This window comes from Drosophila ananassae, chromosome 2R (genome assembly GCF_017639315.1).
Source record: "Drosophila ananassae strain 14024-0371.13 chromosome 2R, ASM1763931v2, whole genome shotgun sequence".
NCBI classification, from domain to species: domain Eukaryota; kingdom Metazoa; phylum Arthropoda; class Insecta; order Diptera; family Drosophilidae; genus Drosophila; species Drosophila ananassae.
This window is the reverse complement of record NC_057928.1, coordinates 17,236,712-17,256,577: the sequence shown is the minus strand read 5'-3', so window position 1 is coordinate 17,256,577 and position 19,866 is coordinate 17,236,712. Positions and strand designations below refer to the sequence as shown.

The window sequence follows — 19,866 nt, the reverse complement described above, 5'->3', positions numbered from 1 at the left end:
GAATTTTTTGTTCATTTGTGAGTCGAAGGCAGATTACAAGGCGACCACTTTGCATTTACTTAGGGGATTTGCTGCTTGGGGAGTCATTGATTTGCATCGAATGAGGGGATTGTGGCCTGTGGGATGTGGTCTTGTAAATTTAAGTTAATTTTTGTTGGTTTTGTAGCACATTGTAGTATTTGTGTTGAAAGAATTTAAGCAAGTAAGAGACTATTATATTTTCCATAAGTTTCATACCAATAATTTCTTGAGTGTAACTGCATTTTCCCCCGTTCCTATTAACTTGGGCTTGGAGGCATGCCACATTGGGTCTCTGTTCGAAGGCAGGCGTGTAGGTATTGACAAGCCATGCGGCTACCTGTGCCACAAAATCACACTCGCCTCAGAAAAGTCTTTACATGGACATGTGGCGAGAATCATTTACACGCGAGCTGCTCTCCATCGGCCGAGGGGCCAGGTGGAAGGGGGAAAACTATGACGTGCGGGGGGGATGGACAGGGGTGTGGACTGCAGGAAAATGCAGCTCATGCAGCGCGGGCTTGATTCTGTTTATTTGCTTGTCGCCAGCCACAATTTGTCGGCACAGCTGGACGCGTCTCCTTCGCGTTTGCCTTTGGCGTTTGCTTTGCTTTGGCACCTGCGAAAGCAAACAGTATGCCCCCGCTATAACTGGCAAATCCATACGACGGACCAAAGGCTAAAACAAACTTTAACACCTTGATCTGAGCTGAACTCATCAATTAGGCGAAAGAGGACAAGACACGGGCTCATAAATATTTAAAGTGTATTAGAGAGGGAAAATGAGAAGCGGAGATGCATGTGGAATTTTGGAAACACCAAAGAGTTTAGATGCACAGCGAGAAAATAATGGACTTTCTTTACTAAAGAGCTCTTAAATACAAACATTTACACAAACTATTACACAAAATTTAAAGACTTTTCTTTAAGAAAAATATTCATAGATGTTTTGTAATTTAATTAAATATCAAAAATGACTCTTGTTTTTTTCTGAGTGTAAACCAAGAGAACTGGGCGCTGCAGAGGGAACCCACAAGGTGTCAATTTGACATAAATGGGTCTCCTATCTTCTACTCGAGCCACGCTCGTGTCGTTTACATAATTAAATGAGGTCTGCCCCCCATGCCCACTCCGAACCTATTTCCTATTTTTTTCTCTAATCGTAAAAGAGGCGCTAAGTGGCAAGGCAAACAGCAACAACAGCACAAATCTCTCGAAAAGGTGTTAAAAGAAAAGCATGGGGCATTTATCTTTCTCTCTCTGTCTCTCTATCTTTTGATTCCTATTTTCGATTTCTCAAAAGTCCATTAAAAAAATCAAATGTCTAATAGGGGCAGCTGCAAATATTCCTCCACTTTTTTTAACCCCATTCATCAGCTGCGATCAAATTTTGGTGATCATCATAAATTTAGTTTAGCCCGCCCCCATATCACTTTAAGGACCCGCCGATGACGTGGTCAGACATGGACCTTAAACCCTCAAGCCGAACCCTGTTCAGTTCATTTGCCATATGTATACTGTACTCTATCTCTGGCCCCCTCGTTTATCTCTTCAGTTTTGACGTCATTCCGCTTTATTTTAGCCTGTCTTTTTCATTAGCGCTCTGGCTCGGGTTATTAACCACCTTAACCCTCGTCGCCCGCTCCCACCCCGCTCCCTGCCCTCTTCCCGCTTTGTCCTTTGCCTTTCTGCCCTTTCGGGCTGGCATTTTAACACCTTTGTGAAGTTGCGAAGGTGGGCTGCCAGCGTCGACGGCGACGCTGACGTTGGCATTGGCGCGTGCGCGTCTTTAAAAAAAATTACCTGGCAGTGTCTGACATTGTGTATTTTTTCCGCTTTTTAAGTGCTTAGAGCGAGAGAAGTGCGAAGGGGGGAGGTGAAATAAAAAACGCACAAAAAAGAGGGTCTTTATGGTAAAAGTAAATCCTAAAAGCTATAGAGAAGAATATGATTATGAAGGCATTAAATGATTAATAAATACATTAGTAATGCCATAAAAGTAAGGTAATAAAATTGAAAATTGAATACTCCTTCTATTAATGAGCAATTAATGCTAGGTGGAATAAAACCTTTTATGTGAGAGGAATATATTTAAACATAAAATTTCTCCTTAGAGCAGTTCCGCAATCTTCGACCAAATATGTCAACTGTTTTGGCTCCTTTTGACCCAGATTTATTGCCAGTGATTCATTTGAAATGCTGGCACATGTTGCAATACCAAGTAGCACCACATACTTTATACTACATATTCTCGATTGGCGATTCAATGGGCCTTTTCAAATGCCATTCATTATGCCACTAAACTTATTAGCTACAAATGTGTCTCCGCAATGTGTCAGCGGCAGTTCCCCCAACGGCGGCATAAATCACTTGCCAAATCGGCAGCTCCACCGACAACAGCAACAACAATGGACCGGACCAGGAAAAATAGAAACTACACAGCCACTGGACAGCCAAAGAAATGCGTTAATCAATGCAAGAGACCCCAAAAACAAAGTCTGGCCAAAAATGGTCAAAGACCAGCCCACAAAAGTCACAAAGTCAGCCGCACACGTGAGTCCCAGATGAATTCCAGGGTGTTTGCGAACTGTTCCGGGGTCGAAGGGGGACTGTTTCACTTGCCAGAAACATTTCAGCTTCCTCATTTGGCTCGACCACAAAAATAAACTTAATACACATTGGCCGAAACAGTATCCCCTCGGATTCGGATTCGTGCGAATCTGAATCGCACTTCATTAAGCCCCGGCCAGGAGTATTTGTTGTAAAAATAACAAAACCAAAAACGCAAACGCAAAACAACACAAAATTTAAGCTTAAAATATTTGCGCTTTTGTTAACGAGTTGCAAAAACCCAGGCAGCACAATACGGTAACAGCAACCAGCATTTTGCGTTAATGATGCACATTGTTCAATGAAAATGAAAGCAACTCCGAGGAGCTGAGGCTGAAAAAGTTCAAGCTTGTGACTGACACCTGCTTAATGAAGGATTCAGGCAGGGTTAAGGTTTTGTAAACAAAATATTTCAGTTGTTAAACTGAAACAACAAGTGATAAATGTTCTTGAAAAGATCTGATAAAATATGATGTCAATAAAAACTTATGATGTTCTGTGTTTTTGATAAAATATTTATTCATATTTTATGATGTGTTTGAGAAACCAGTTTTTCTTTTGGTGTTTTTCCTTGCAATAAAAGATTATACCCTGCTAAGCTCGGACACTTATATCTCACTTTGATTTATGCATATCTCGGCCCACTCTGACGTCAGATTTGCCCCTCTTGCCGCATTTTGCAGGTGGGCGTCAATTGGAGCAGCTGCATCCAAAAAAAAAATAATAATAATAAAAATCCCAAAAGCCGAAACAACAAAACAAGCTTCAATGATTGCCCGTTTCCTGCTCGCCCAGCTCTGGCGGAAAAAAAGTAAAAAATAAAGAGGCTCAGGGGGCGGGAAACGAATTATGCACTAAGCGATTGTCATTACAATAAATTTCGCATATTGTGCGCATAAATTTCGCAAAAGCTTCAAAGGAGCTGAGCAGCTGGGACATCCAAAACTGGAGTTGCAATGACTCATAGTTTTTGTGTTGCTGTGCTGGGCCCGTGGTTCTTATTGTGCTTCAAACTGGGTCGAATTGCGGCACAATCGAGTGCTTAGAATGCCGCCTCGCAAAAAACCGCCAAAAAAAAAACACAAACAAACAATAATAAACACAATGAGTCAACGCCGCGTATACGCAATGTGGGCCAGGCAGTAACTTCTTCGAAGTGACATTTCCAGTTGGGCCTGCAACTTTGTGTGTTTCCCTCCGAATTTGAATTCAAATTTTAGGCAGCTGTCAAGCTGTCAAAACGTTTGCCTTATCGACAATTCAATTAGCTCCGATTCGGGCCTTGAGGACTGGATGGCTGGAAGTCTGCAGAAGTTTTTCACATTAACGATATAAATTGATAGTTGGCCTGTCAAAATCTTTTGGCACACATCTATTTCGCCGGCCAGACAACTAGTCAGTTCAAATATCAGCCGTTTGTGTGCCACATTCGCATATGCAGATTGTGTGGCAAGTTAAAATGCCAGCAGGTTGCTACTCCAGCTACTGTTTAACATTTCTCGATTTCTGATCGGTTCGATCAGACCCCTTCCCAAAACATATATCAGTTGCTCATTCAAAAGTCTATCTGTCCAATTAAGCATTTATTTTGCGGCGTTTAATTAGACGAGATAAATGGTATTGCTATGAAATATGACAAACCTAGGGGAGTGAGAAAATGTTGTAAGATTGGAAGTTAACTCCAACTAAAAAAACTCTGCTTAATGGCTACAAATTAATTAATTTAACCTTTATTCTTATTAAACTGCAATCTACCGTTCTCATCTCCCGGATTGTACTTTCAGTTCTCCAGCGATTTATTATTTACAGCCTGGGACTAACATAACTGAGTTTTGTTTATGGCTCATTTAACTAATTTCACTTATTACCTCGCTTGATTTATTTTAACGATCCACCCAAATGAGTTTAATTAAGCAGCGGAGGATTTTAAACACGACGAGGCAAGCGACAAAAAAAAGTAAGAAATTCGCTTCTCAATTATTCGACTCTGGTGTTTTGTTTGCTTAATTCTCCTGTTAAATTCATTTAATTTAACTGTGACATATAAATTATCGGCAGGCAACCTTGGCCGGCGTTCTATGTAATTAAATAAATTGCCACACAGAGAAAGCCAAATAGCTGGTGTTTTAAAAACAAATAAACTAAAGTAAGGAGAGCCCGGAGGCAGAAAATATTTTGACGATCGGCTTGCACAATTAATAAACAAAAATCATACAAAATACAGGGGCATAAATTATAAGGCTAACATATGTCTGGCCGGGACATTACCTGCACTATAGCCCCCTCCTGCCAAATGCAATCACGACTGGCAGAAACGGTTGGCAAGAAATCATAGCTCTCTCGGCCGGGACAAATGCGGCATGATGGCCCAAGGGGACGGCCCGGCAATTACCAACAACTGGGAAATTAAAATGCATGTGCAGTGATCCAGGGGCGGAGGTGGCTGAGAAGGGGCATCGGCTCTGAGGGAAGTCGGCTCCGAGAGAGATAGAGATGAATGCGTGTGGGTCACTGTGACCCCTTGAACCCCCCGTACGTACCCTGAACACTGCATAAAATATGTGACAGCTTTGACACCAACAAACAAATAACCGCAGCAGCCCAAGAAACCCCTCGATTTTACTCCACCCGAGGGGAACATCATGTCCGACAAGATTTTCGTTTAAAACGTGAACAGGTTTCGCTTTTATTTTTCTTCTGCGTGTGCCGCCTTTTGAGGGAACACTGTACTACAGGTAGAGCTAAAACTTTTACTTTTTAAACTTAAAAACCAAACAGGCACTTCCTTTGAAGATATATCTAATATATCTTCTCGATATATTAATTTTTACTATAAATTTATATAGTGTACTTTGTAAGTTTAAGTTTAATCCCTACTCTAAACTATTTATGGTTCGGATACCGCACTTCTGTTGACCAGTGTAGAGGCCCAACGAGAAAGGTAGAAAAGATTATGCTAATTTTCGGCATTTCATTGAGGAAAAAGTCTTCCTATCTATGAGTCTGTTTATCGGACTGTGAATGTCTGAGTGTGGAGGTATTTCATTGAGGCCAAGAGATATTTACGCAACCTGTTAACAGAAAACCCGAATCCCAATGGTCTTACTTGGCCATGAGAGACCCATTGGCCAAAAGGTAGGCGGGAGAGACTGCTAGAGACTAAAACAACAACTAGAAGAAGCCGAAAGACAAAACATCCAAAAGTATCTAAATGTATAAAAGATCCCAAGATTCAAGAGGCAAAAATGATATAAATCAACGACGAGGGAATAAACAATAATTTGGTTAAATTAGAAAATCGGTAACAAAAATCAATGATGCTGAAAATTTTCATAATAATAGCGTTAATAGCCATCATAACAACGGTCGGATTGGAGACCAAACAATAGCTTCGATATTTTCGTCTGGGAGGGAAAGGTGGGAAAAGATACTCCGCTGGATTTGTGGCATTAGCTTTTTGTTTGGATATTTTTTTTATTTTTGGGGAGAGACTAATGGTCGACAAATTGCTGACTGAAATTGATATGGGAATGTTTTTTTTAGCTTTGGGCAGGGATGGCTTTGGAGGGAGGTGAACGTATATTGAGGTATTATTAGACAGATGCCTATTTTAAAATATTTATTTTTATCTTATCGATTTAATTTCCCCAATCAACCTAAAATGGCTGCCAACGTATCGACATTTTCCGTTTTCGTTCTAACGGTTTTAGCGCAATTGTCTTCCTATGTACTGCTCTCACACACACACTCACCTACTTAGATACTCAGATAGTGGCTATCTGTTAGATACATTTTATATAGTACGCTTCCCGTACGGCCGCGGGACATGCGCAGTGTCACGCAGTCTCTCAGTTCAGCTCGGCTCCATTCCGCTCCGCTCCGCTCAATGGCTGTTAAGCACCATTAAGCAGCAAAAGTCAACGTCGCCATGTTGAGACGGCCACCCCCGCCCCCAGTCCCGCTGGGCAACAGCCACCCCCTCTGGAAGCGTCCAACCAGCAGCCAGCAAAAGCAATAGCAAAGCTTCGCAAGCGCAGCAAATCAAAACACATTTCATAGTTGGAACAAAAAACGAAAAGAAAAAAATCAGGCAGTGAGAAATACAGCGGAACAAAGTGTGATCAGGGGTGTCCATTAAGGGGGTGGTTTGTTAGCTTTATAATTAAAAATTAATATCTATGGAAATACAATTTATTAAGTTATAATTTTATAATATTATGCATAAATCATTAATTAAACATTTCTCACCATAGGCTGTTTCCAAAAAATTTTTTTTTCTCATATTTTGTTAAATTATAAAAATGTAAATTTTATTTTTAAGCTTTCTGATCCCTTCTAAAAAAAATAAACTCTAAGCCCCTGCTTCCTACTTAAAAATTTTCATATTTATGCGTGAAGAGCAAAAAAAAAAAAGTCGCCAAGTTAATTTTTTTGCTTGATTATAATAGAAACAAAGCCGCTAAATGTTGCTGTTGCCCATCGTTGGCTGCTTTCTTTCTCCCTCCAACTGGATGGCTGTCTCCCTCGCTCCATCTAGCCCTGCTCCCCCTGGGCGGCTCAGCTCCCCCTCCCCCTACCACTCACCCTCACCCCCACCTATGGCCACGACGCCATTTGCCGAGCGTTTTGCTAGAAGTTGCTGCTGTATCGGCGATGTTGCTGCTGTGCCTGCGATATTGCTGCTGCTGTTGCTGTTGCTGTTGCTGTTGCTATTGTTGCTGTTGCTGCTGCTGTCGTTCTGCTTATGTGCGCATGACGAATGACCGCAATTTGCGACAGTTTTTTTTTCCCCATCGCTTAACTATTATTTTTCTTTTTTTCTCATTTTAGTTTACATATCTCTCTGACTGATGTTGTTGACTATCGATTGTTGTCGATTGTACGCTGTCTGGCCGTGTGTTTGTGTATCTATTTTCATTATTGGCTGGCTTTAAATGTATTTTTTATTTGGCTTCGCCTCTATATATAAGTTTATTTATTCTAATGGCAAGTCACTCGAAACTGACTGATATTGATACGGTTATTGTTGCTGTTACTACAGAGTCTAGAGCGCCATTTTCTATTTCTATTTGAAGCGATTTGTTTTGAAATTTATTTGTGGGGGGTTTTGTAAGTGGATTTAATTGGATTTTTATTGGTTTTAGGTTAGCGTTTTCCCATAAATAAATGTTTTAAATTAGTTATGGGTTCTGCAGAGTGTAAACAACCGTAGAAAATGATCTCTCTGCGAGCAAGTGAATAAATCCTTCGTGCTTGTACTACATTTTAGCCCAGAGACTTCCTGTCGTGTTATTATACCCAGAGCGTTACTCCTATTTGTCTAATGACTCTAGTTCATTTTTCCCAAGCCGTGTATTATGACCCACAAAAAACAGCAGTAACCACCACACTTTCGCACTTCCCCAGAGTCGCCCTAGTTCATTTCCATATGCTTTCATACTTCACTAGAATTTCTCACCCCCGCACTCATTAGCATAAAACCATTCGCACAGCTATTGCATATCACCGGGATATTGAATATCCTTTCGAGGACCCGCCGGAATGCATCATAAAATATTAATTGATGTCGATGACGCGTCCCGCGGAAATATTCTCACAATTTCACGCTAGGCAATCATAACACATATCGACGACGGCTATTAGGGTGACCAGTGAAGCTATGAATCGCCTATCGAAAGGCCTTTTCTCGGGGGTGACACCGAACACGGGGCCTACAGGGCCAATTTCCGATCAGAGCCCAGAGGATCGCTGGAGCGTGAAAAGGGGCTATAGTTTTACGGAAAACTTGGCATGCGCAACATGTTGAGCATAAGCCTCGAATCAATAAAAATTTGAAATGAAAACTGTTGAATAATGCCCAGCCGATCGGTCGAACAGGATTTGCGGGCAATTAATTTGTGTTTACAGGAAATATAGTCGAGGGTCCGAGGGGCCACCAGCCAAAGTTCAATGGCCAAATCGAAGCCATAACGTCGCCGCTGGCCACGTTTATTGACAGGCTCTATTAGTGGGTCAATTGCCCAAAAGAGATCTCAATGCTGGGCGCCTCTTCTCAAAGTTTTGTGTTCGATTCAATATATTTGATTTGTTTTTTTATTTTTCAACATTTCGTGTATATTTGGGTACTCTGGCAATTATCGGGCTTAGATATGTATCGTGGCCCGGGTGATAAAAGTTAAGTAAGCAAATAATGTGAATTGAAATAATTTTAGGCGCATGTTCAGCTGCTGATCTCTCTCTTTTCGTTCGCCCACCAAATAAATGTATAAACAAAATTATCTGGTGGCTTGCGAAATGTGTTTACAACAACGAATTCGATTTCGATTTCAATTTAAATTTGCAATTTGAATTTAAGTCGGACATGTTTGTTTGAACTTTTGTGCGGCTTAACGATCTTTGGCAATGGCCGATGGGTCCGATCCAGTCCAGCCTCAGTTTCAGTTTCAGTTTCAGTCACTGTCCCATCCAATCTAGTATATACATATATATCTGATGATGGCTTTATCATCGGGCCGCGATCAAATGTGTTCGGCCCATTGTTATTTTGACTCATTTCTCACCTTGTTTTTGTTGCCTTGACGGGACATCAGAGCAGCTCGTCGCCACAAATGAGTTTAAGACTTCATTGAAATTTACAGCTCACCCATTTGACATCGGCTTGGGTCAACTATTTGGAGATTTCACGCAGATTTTGTTTCATAATCAAATAATTGATCTTAATGCGGCATCAAATGAGCTGCTGGCCCGCAATGCTCGCCACTTTTATGTTTTATTTCATTCCATTTTCATTTCCATTTTGAAGGAAACGTGTCGCTGTCATCCACTGAGCTTTTGATCCAATCAAACTTGAAACGAATTGCGCTTCAATGTTCGGGAAAAGGGGTCCCAACGGGGTTTTAGCACCTCTTTCAGCTCTTAGGCCTGCCTTTATTCTCCGCATATTTCGGCAAACTAGTTTCCGCAATAATTCGCCGAATCCAAACACGTTAGCTTTTTCTTCTTTTTTTTTTTTTTGTTATTTCGGCTTTAGGCCCGGCAATCTATCAAAAATTTGAGCTGACTCGAAGAAATGTTGGAATTAGTGGGGCAAAAGGGCTTGCCTTGGGCAATAAATGTTCACTCACGTGCTATAAAATTGGCATGAAAAAAAGATTTAAAAGAAATTTTCGAATCGCGATCGATCTGCCGAGAAGATTCTATTTAAAAGGTTTGAAAAAAAATGGGAGATTGATGGATACTTTGTTTTATTCTCTTGGACATTGTATCAGATATTTGAATTAAAACTTTTTAACGAAATAGGAATTCAATAAGCCCTATATCTTGAGTTATAAATGGAATAAGGTCTGGAGGTCTGTGCTTTCTACGATATTAGCCCATCATATTTCCTCGAAGTTCTGCAGATGCAATCACCGAAATGTGAGTGATTAATTCGTGTGCCCAATTTTGACCTCCAATTTGGCCAGTCGGCGAATCAATCAAAACGGACTACAAATAAATGATATTTTTCCTCCCGCTTTGTGCCATTTTTGGCAGTTTTCGTTTTCATTTGCATGAATTGCTAAAAAAAAATATGGCAAAAGCTAGAAATCAAAGAGTCGTAGTATTGTGGCGCCTTCGAAATGATTTAGGAAATCGAAATTGTTCGGGGGGACTTGCTTAGGAATCAGCTAGGTCAATCGAAAACGATGGACGATCTCCCACTGGGCCTTAATGAGATTTTCGGCAAACTGTTTTTAGGACCTACTCCAGTTATTATTATTATTATTTAACTGTTTTGTGTCTGGGCGGGTGGACGGTGTGTAATTGGCATTTGGTGTTTTGTTTGGGCTACGATCCAATCTTGAACTCATTTCGAAATGGAAAGTCAACTATTGACATGAACATTTCGCATCATTATCTTATCGGGACCATTATTTGGCCTTTTCTATCTAATTTGCCACGATTTTTTATGGCTCAGTCTGGTTGAAGACTGGCGGAGAGACGGCGGGCAATTGTATTTTGTATCCGTCAGATATCAGGCTGCAATTCTTGTTAAATTTCAGCAACGATTTCGACTTTGAAGGCGGCCGCCTTTGTCTGATTCTGATTCGTAAATGCAAATATTTTCTATAGATTCAGATTGGTCATATATCCATATACATTTATTTCGTCTATGAGGAACACATAGCTCTTATTTCTTTATTGACAAATCACTAAAGCTCCTTCGATTGCAAGTTTCGTTTAGTTTCCCCCAGAATTTGCATAATTCTTTGGCCCGTGCTGACAGTCTCATACAGTATATGAGAGTTATCTGATTTTATCTATATTTAATTATTTACGATTGGGTTCGTAAGTGCCTGGTTCAGGGCCATTAATCTGAACATAGCGGAATGTCTACGTGCTTGATTAGTTCCATTATTCACTGAAAATATCCAACTATCTGGCTCGGATACTCATTGCTTGCTAATTCCCTGTAAACGGTCGTAAACTAATTTCGTTGTCGGCCATAAAATATGAAAGTTTTTCGTCATAATCGCACCGAGTCGTGGGAATTACCTTGCCATATCTTACCATATCTGGTAAATCAGTGGAAAACGGAAGAAGCTCCACCGCCTCCCTCGCCCAGTGACTTATCAGAGCCGGCAGAACCGAGAAGAATTGGAAGACCGAGGGCCGATGAGGTGTGGAGGGGCTACAGCGCTTTGTACTTTTGCGACTGTGTGTAAATATTTGACAACACATGCCTAATTAGTGCAGCTATTGATGGTGACAGGCGGAACAAGCAACAACACTTGTCCCTCCGTCCATCGGAACGAACACCCAGCTCTTTTACGACAACCACAATGCTTTTTCCCCGGAATCGCCAATACCGATGGTTCTTCTGTAGCCCCCAACTCTGTCACGTATGTGTCTATCACTCCCTGCCCCAAGACTTGTGCTTATCTTTGCTGGAAGGAAGTATTCTGAAGAGTCACCTAGTATGGCTAGACTTCTTGAGGGAAAGTTTTTATCAATGGGCGTAAAACTGGTAGGCTTGTTGTTCTACAAAAAAAAATATTGCAAAGATAATTATGGCAGTAAAAAGGTACTTTATTTTTCAGAGTGCACTCTCCCTTTCTTCGATCGGTTCCACTACATTAAGCATCTGTTTATATTTTTCCTAGAAGGGCCTGAATAAAAACCAATATTACTCATACGCAAGGGAGTTATAGAACACAGGATCGGTCGGAATAAAACTATAACCCCAACTAGAGCTAAAGACAGACCTGGGATGACGGCAACTCATCGGCAATTCCGAAGGCGACGAACGACACTGGGCACATTGGCAAAGTGTTGTGGACAAATATTGACCCAGAGCTTCGCAAGTAAGCGCGAGTCAAACAATTGAGGCAAACAACTGAAGACGGGACGGAAAAACAGGCTGGCAAACATTGGACACAGCATTGGAAAGAAATATAAGGAGATGCAACGAGGAGGAGGATCGCTACATATTTCTGTGCGGAACGCGTGAAAAGTGCGACCAAATGTCCGTAAAAGTTCAAAGGAGTCAACCGACCGTGTTTAAGAACGGCTTAAAGAGGTGCCAGTGCAGCGGATTCGCCTACAGGTGATAACGAGATTTACAAATCGATTGTCAAATAAATAAAAAAAATATATATATATACAGATGGGCAGCGAAGGTACCAGAACCCGTAACAGAAACATTTCATTTCAGAGGGACACCTGAGGAAATGCGAGGTGCTAATCTGTGTGAAAACACACAAGCTCCGCACCGAGCCGCGTGGGGCTCCTCATCTCCGAGCCACATACGAGTATCTGTATCCAATCCATCGATAATCGAGCTAATTTGTTTTCGGTTTTATTGTAATTCGCGATTGCCGCGTGCGTTTTATTTATACTCTCGTACTCGAAAAAATCTGGCACCGAAATCGCAAAAATCGGGCCCAGGCCTGGCAAGATTTGCATTTTGATAAGCGGAAGTTGGCTTAAGCGTTTTTTTTTCTCCGGAGTGATTTGTGTCTTGTGTTTGTATTTGCTGGTTTTCGGGCTTATTGTTTGTCAAATTTGGCTAAAATTAATTTGCAATAAAAGCGGCTTAATTATCGCATTTTGATATTATTATGGGCCGTAATTGTTTATGATGATCTTGAGTTTGATCAGGAACAAGTGCGAGGCTTAAACTTAAACTTAAAATTTTTTGATTTAAATTTTTGAAAGTTTTTTCCGTAGGTTTCCTATTCATAATTTCATAATTTATTAAAATATCACTGTCAGGACTCACCTGCATCACCCAATAATTGTTGTTGACGGCAAATTGTTCACCAATTATGATATCCGTATGCATTTAAGCGGCGTTTTTTGCATGAAGCTTCACGGGACCGAGGAAGGGTAAGGGCCGGGCCGGGGTTCTACCAATTCTACCAATTGGCAGCTAAATATTTAGCCCGATAATTTGCAGCTCAAATCCGTACTTTATTTGCGGATAATTAAATGGCGCTGCTCTGACTCACGAGTCACGAACGGATCAGTTCAAGGCGCAATGATTAATCAATTTTATCGATGGACTTCAATTTAAGATTGCGATTTTCGGTTTTGGGGATTTATTATTGAATATTATTATTGAATACTTTTGTTTGGCATGGCACTGAGAACAACAGAAATTGCTGCACGTTTACTTATTATTCAATAATATTTTTTCTCTTTAATTGAATTAATTTGCAAGGATATGCAAATGAAGGCACTCGATCACTTTCTTCCACTTTTTGTTTTCTTTTGTTTACACGAATGATTGGGAACATTTAAAGATCGTTTAGCATTTTTTTGTTTTTCTTATTATATTTGTTTTCGGACGTTAACTGCGTCCTTTTGCCTTAATTGCTCGCGATGCGCAAAAAATTGATATAAAAAGCCGGCGGCTTGCTCACTTCCGCATTCGTTGAGCGTCAACTTGTAACTTGTATCTGTCGGTTTGTAGCTTGAATCTTTTGTTTCTGGCTGCGGCAGTGAACTCCTAGCTATAAACGTATTCTATAAGTTATAGTAAGGCACTTTTTTTTGGACGCGACTCCGGTTAACGGATATCGGCAATGGGTCTTATTTATTTCCTATTTTGATTATCTGGTAGGGTTACCGTGGCTATTCACGCGCTCGACGGCGGAGCAGTTACTACGCTGGCGGGAACCGAGTTCGTACTGATTGGACGAGCGAGGGTTTCGCGCAGACGAGCCTCACCAGACCAGGCCAGTCAGTTAACCGCTACCAGCTACCTCATCCCCCAGTATCTGTATCTGTGTGCGGCTCTCTTCGAAAGTATCTGAGGGTTTCCGTGGCTCACCAGGTGTTGTGTCGGCTTACCTGACTCTCCCACTCTCCCTGCCGCACTCAGGTGATCCAGCCGGGGCTCTTATACGACAGCCGCTCTCAGGTGTGCCATACAGCTGATCTTATTGGAGGTGTATGGCGTATAAGAGCGGCGATCGATTTTAATTGAATGAACCGTCTGGGATTCGCCATTTTAGATTTGGTTTTCAGCGGAGGTGGTAATGGGTTACAAATTATTCAATTTCTTCAAGCTAAAATAAGAAGAAATAAATAGGTTTCATAAATTTTATAGATAGGTTCAGTATTCTATGGTAAAAGGATCTAAACTCATCCAGAAAAGTTCAATTCCACTCCTTACTTAAAACCTACAAATCTTAGCTTAAATCCCCTTTAAATTAATTTCTAATTATTGCATCTAATAAAAATTTCAATAAAAGTAGTCTATAATTACCAGGCCTAGAACAGTAATAAAAATTTGTGGAGTAAAGTAATAAATCAAAGGACATACTAAACATAAACCTACGATTTAAATCCGCCTCACCACATACCACGTTCATTAGCTTTGACACATTTCAGATAGTTGGTATCCGAAATACCCAAAAATAAAATAAAAACTGTCCACCCATCACGCGAAACTTTCATAGACCCCATGCAGTTCTTAGATAACATCGCATTGGAGAAAAAGAACATAATTAAATAGAATTAAAGCATAAATTAAGGAACCTGGAGTGCCTGCTTCTGTGCCAAAGTGGGCAGAAATCAATAAAGCGCCAATTAAAACATATCTGTATCTACATATTCCAGTTTCGGTTGCCAGGTGGAGAACGATGTCAAGGAGGAGGACTTCCCCATGTCCGCGGGGACGAGCAAAAGGTTTCGTTTCCTTGACGGCTCGCTGTGTAATTCCCTGAATCATAAAATTACCCCAACGCACGCCACACATAAAAGCCATTTTCATTTTGACTCATCCCCCTTGGTGTTTCCTTTCGGGCCATTAGGGAGCCACAGCGATGGACGAAAGTTTATGTTTTCCAAAGGGGGGCAGTGGGCAGTGGGCAGGGGACAGGTGGCAGGACGGGGGGACTGGGTGGTTGAAAAGTATCTGAAGTATCACGCAAACGTCGCTTTTCCCCCGCCGAGATACCAGAGGTGTGGCCTCTCTGAAAAGCGGCGCAGACTCAAAAGCCAGCCAATCGGCGGTCGCCAGAGAGAGTGGGAGCTACAAGATACACAGATACAAAGGTGCGAGCAGGTGGGTAGATGCGATCCGTGAGAGCGCGACAGAGAGAGGGCGAGAGCGAGCTGTGGTTACCTTTGCGTGAACAGTGGCAGATACTACACGCAGGTGAAGTGGCAGCCAGAAAAACAAAAACATCACAAGTCGAGATACAAAAGTATCTGCCAGTCGATGTATTAGTTGCGCACACAGATACACCCAAGCACTCCACACACACACACACTCGCAACTCTATTGATAATTGACTAATCCGCCTGTCGCGGTATTTACTTCGTGCAAATTTGCCATTAATGCCAAAAGCAGACGTTTCCACAGATACGACCACAGAGATACACTTGCAGATACATCTGAATCTTGTCGCTCTTTGTTTGTTTTCGCGCTTTTGTTTGTCATCGAGCTGCTTCTGTCTTACGGCGTAGCGGCCAGATATGCTAAAGATACATTTCCAAGTCCGTACTTGACTCCATTCCGAGGGTTGACAAATGCCAGTCAATTCATAAACGATTTGGCCTAGAACGTATCAATGGAGCGCGAAAAGATACATATTTGCAATGGAAAATGGGTTAAACAAGCTTTCAAAGCTAAGCTTCTTAAAGGCATTATATCTTATTATTTGACACCAATCCCACTACCTGCAACTACCAGTAATGTATCCATTTTGTCACTTTCATGTCAAGATCCTCAAGATTCTTCATAATTATTTAAATTGGAGGGGAATATCCTTCGTGGGTTATTGATTTCCCTGCAAGCGATATCTTGTAGATTTATTGATGCCACTGCCTCTTACCTCACACAACGATCAAGGGGTATCTGTGACACTCAACTACCTGTTCCAGGACTCTTCCCATTTAGACTGAAAAAATTCACTGCACTCAACCGAGCAGAACTTATCGTTCGAGTCAACATGATTAATTACACGAGCCAGACCCTTGAGATCATTTCGTTTGAATTGTGGCCAAAATATTGTCACGCTTCGGGATCGAGAATGAAAACAAACAAGGCCGAAGCCAAAACCCGAAAACCTCCAAGGAACTGCCGTTGGCCACTTGATTGATTCCACTTGGCGGCACTTGCCGATAAAGGCAGGACAAGTAATCCCCAAATGATTCCGATTTATTTATTTCTGGTCTGTGGCATTGTCAGCCCAACAGAGGCTTGGGGGAGACCCAGAGATTACGCGGCAATTTGTTTTGTCTGTGCACACTTTCTCGGAAAAAATTTTCATAATTTCTTCGCTTTCTTATCGGCCTAAAGTGAATTTATTTTTTGTTGTTTGCATAATGCGAGTGGTGCGCATATAATTGAATTCTCAGGCTGGGGAATTGGGGCAGGGCCACCTCGAATTCCGTCTAACTCGAGATCGGAGATCGGAGATAGTTATCCGATGGCTTTAACCCAAATGAGACCGAAATGTGCATTCTATGCAAATGGGGAGTCGCGAGATGCAACTGCAAAAATTTATGCGAATGCTAATCAAGTTAACACCAGCCAGGCAGCAGGCAGGCCACCAAATCGCTTTTCTGTCGTTGTCGTCTGACAATTTTAAGTGCGTATCTGTGTCGGGCCAAGAGCAACAACAGCCGGCTCCAAAACGCGGCAACAATTATTAATGATTTTGCTAAATGTTACAGAAAATAATGACAGCCGTACAGTGCTGTGCAGTTCAACAATTACAAATGCACACAAAATGCCTTCTTGCCAGCCAGTCTGCCTGTCTGCCTGCCTGCCTGCCTGCACCGCCTGCCAGTATCTCTCGGATTCGTTTAGGAGTTTTTATTTATTTTTTTTTTTAAGTTTTTCACTTTTTGATTTAGTTTTCAACACCTAAGCAGCCCACATTTTGTGGTGTTGCTCTCTGTGCGCTGAATGAATGATTCGACATGTTCCAAGTGGGCGGCCTGCCTGAGGGCGTGCCATTGCCAGAAGGAGGCGGGGGGCGTGACGAGCGGGTGGCATCAGGGGGGCGAAAACAGCAGGCGGCGGGATGAGGTCTTTGGAGGCACCACCCCCTTCTCATCACAGTTATTTTCTTGACATTTAGCGCGTGCGCAAACGCAGAAGGAAAGAAAGAATCATGATCTAAGCACTTAACGATCTATTATGCACTGGAAAAAATTAAATAAAATAATTATAAAATAGCCCAGAACCTCTGTTTCATGTTGGGTGTCAGAGTATCAAAATACAATTAAAAGTAGATAGTTTCCGAAGCCCTTGTTTCATTACGTTTAAGGATCGCCTTAATAGGAATTAACCTTTCACAAATATAATATTTTTTTCATGTGCCATACAGCTATATAAGTATGGCTCCCCCTTTTCTTACCACTTGAGGTTTTTTGGAAAGATGAGCCCAACCGCGAGCGGTACTCCTCCTTCGACATCATTTCTATGATCGCGTTAATCACCTTTCAAGCCCACTCAAAACTGAAGTTGAAACGATATAGCACTTGAGAGTGTGGCTGGGGCAGAAAGGGAATAGGCATTGCGGTATGGGGGCAACTTATAAACGATATCATTGCTTACTCAGCAGGTTTCCGGCTCCACAATATAACTTTTTTTTTTTTGGAGGAGTACGCAGTGCTAATGATGCGACTGCACAATTGAAATGAAATTAATTTTACGCGGCAATTAATTAAGCACATCTGTGGGCTGGCAGAGAAAGCCAAGGCCTCCCACACATCCCAAAGCTCATCTGTAACTATAGTCAATCATAATTATTAATTGGGCTAACAAGTCTCCCCAGATTTGGGTTGTGAAATCTCTAGGTATAGCCCCACTTTGCCTTGGATACGGTGTTGGCCATAAACAACTGATACACCATAAATGCGACGACAACGCAGAAAACAATTGCACCGAAATCTAATATAAATTCGTGTGAAATTAAATCGTAAAGCAACCATAATCGGTACCAACAAATTCGCCTCCGGCCAAACCCAGAAACCCACCAGCGAACGTCAGACCCACAGACTTGGCCCAGACAAATTCGATGATATTCGACACTGACACAGAAAACAAATACAGAAACCAAGTCGGGGAGCCAAACCGCCGAAAATTTCCATAGGATTTTCTATCGAATTTATGGCGAATTGGAAAATTTTATCAATGCTATAGTTTTTGGGCCGGACACTTTTCTTCGAACGCATGCAAATTGTGAAATTTGTTTGGTGAACCCCGATACTATCCCTTCCAAATTTCCATATAAGGCCATATATTTCGTTCAATATTTGTCTAACACTTTTTGATTGTGCCCAGGCAATAAAGGGCGCTATCTTTTTGTTTCCCATTTACGACAAGGGGCCATAAGATTTTCTGTTGATTTTTATGGCGAATTGGAAAAGTTTAGAGGTGCTAGAACAAAGCCGAATTTACTCAGTTCCCGATTCTTGCTAAATATCTTTTATGATTTAATGAGTCTAATACACTTTGGATGTTTGTTGCCTGGATTTTTGATAACGAAAATTGAACCTCTTTAAAGACCTGATTTTTTCATCGTTTAATTGCCTTCTAGTTTACTTTCATAGTATTCATCTAGAAGCCTTTGATCCAAGCATCAGTTTCATTTATTTCTTCTAAAATTTTTTTCTAGCAGTCTTGGATCCTCATACTTTTTACATTTCATTCCCTTATTGAGATCATTGTCATTCCGGCTATTCAAATTTCCAAGATGAGTCCAAATTCACGGCGCTTTTTGATGATACTCCTCGTGGCCTTGTCATACTTTGTTCTTCGCTTCATCGAGTTTCAAATAAAATCGGTGGATTGTAAGTAGAATTTACTAACTAAGCTAGAACTAAGCTGAAAATGAAATTCGTATTATTATGGGTATAGCCGAATTGCCCCATAATCGCCACAATGAGTGGGAAGAGCTCCAAGACGATTTGTATCATCTAGCGGATAGTGTAAGTTTTCAAAGATATTTTTAATTTCATAGGGCGGCTCTCAAAGTTCTCTTTATTCAGTGCTCCTTGGAGAATGTCTTGGAGGATGAGACTCCGAGATATTTGAAGATTAGTTGCCTGGTGAACGATCAGCCCGAGGGTTACAAGAGGCGCCTGAAACCCGTGGACTATGGCCGGCACTTCTTTCTGAACCAGCGCATCCCCAAGTCCCCAAAGCGCCGGTGGAATTTCCGAGTGCCTGTCGACTCCGTGAAGGGAAATGGACTCAGCTCGCTGACTTGATTGATTCCCTACTGCATCTGGCTGAGTGAATACACCGATAACGAAATGTCGCTTGACTTTTTTTGGGGGCTAAGTAAAAGAGTTGACTGGCAACTGACCACCAAGGGATTCGGATTTCAATTAGATGTATAGAAGGAGCCGCTACCGAAAGATCAGTGGTAATGATCCCCTGCCCCCCGTCACCTTTGCTCTCTACTCTTTGATTTTTTTGTTTTTGTGGCGGCCGAGTTTAATGAGCTTATCCATCATCGCGGTCACAGCTCCCTGGGTCTGCTCGCGGACTCCTCATCTGTCACAGGGCTAATAGGTTTCATTAGTCATCTCCAATCATCTGGTTTATCAGCTGCCGCTGGTCATTTCTCAAAGCCCAAAAAAGAAATATATATATAAGTATTTCCACTTCGGTTTTGGCTTCGGTTTTGGTTTCTTAGCTCGCTGACCATGCCCAGAGTCTTTTTTCCTTTATTTTAGTTTGCGTGTCGACAGCAATTTTCACCTTAATTATTTCTGTTGGCAGGGGGT

At 41.6% G+C, this 19,866-nt stretch overlaps 2 protein-coding genes across 2 annotated transcripts in view; one reads left to right on the top strand and one right to left on the bottom strand.

Moving 5' to 3' along the window:
* The window catches only part of LOC6506850 (dendritic arbor reduction protein 1), a 28,382-nt gene extending 14,562 nt beyond the window's left edge, over positions 1–13,820 (bottom strand). Inside the window, exon 1 of the mRNA XM_001957084.4 lies at positions 12,890–13,820. Coding sequence (XP_001957120.2) covers positions 12,890–12,952 — 63 coding nt within the window. The 5' untranslated portion in view covers positions 12,953–13,820. The remainder of the gene's footprint in view (positions 1–12,889) is intronic.
* Positions 13,821–18,679: 4,859 nt separating this feature from the next.
* On the top strand, positions 18,680–19,390 carry LOC6493136. Its single transcript, XM_001957085.4, has 3 exons — positions 18,680–18,924; positions 18,992–19,062; positions 19,123–19,390. Exons 1-3 carry the CDS (start codon positions 18,828–18,830, stop codon positions 19,342–19,344), a joined length of 390 nt encoding a protein of 129 aa, XP_001957121.1. The 5' UTR covers positions 18,680–18,827; the 3' UTR covers positions 19,345–19,390.
* The last annotated feature ends 476 nt before the right edge of the window (positions 19,391–19,866 follow it).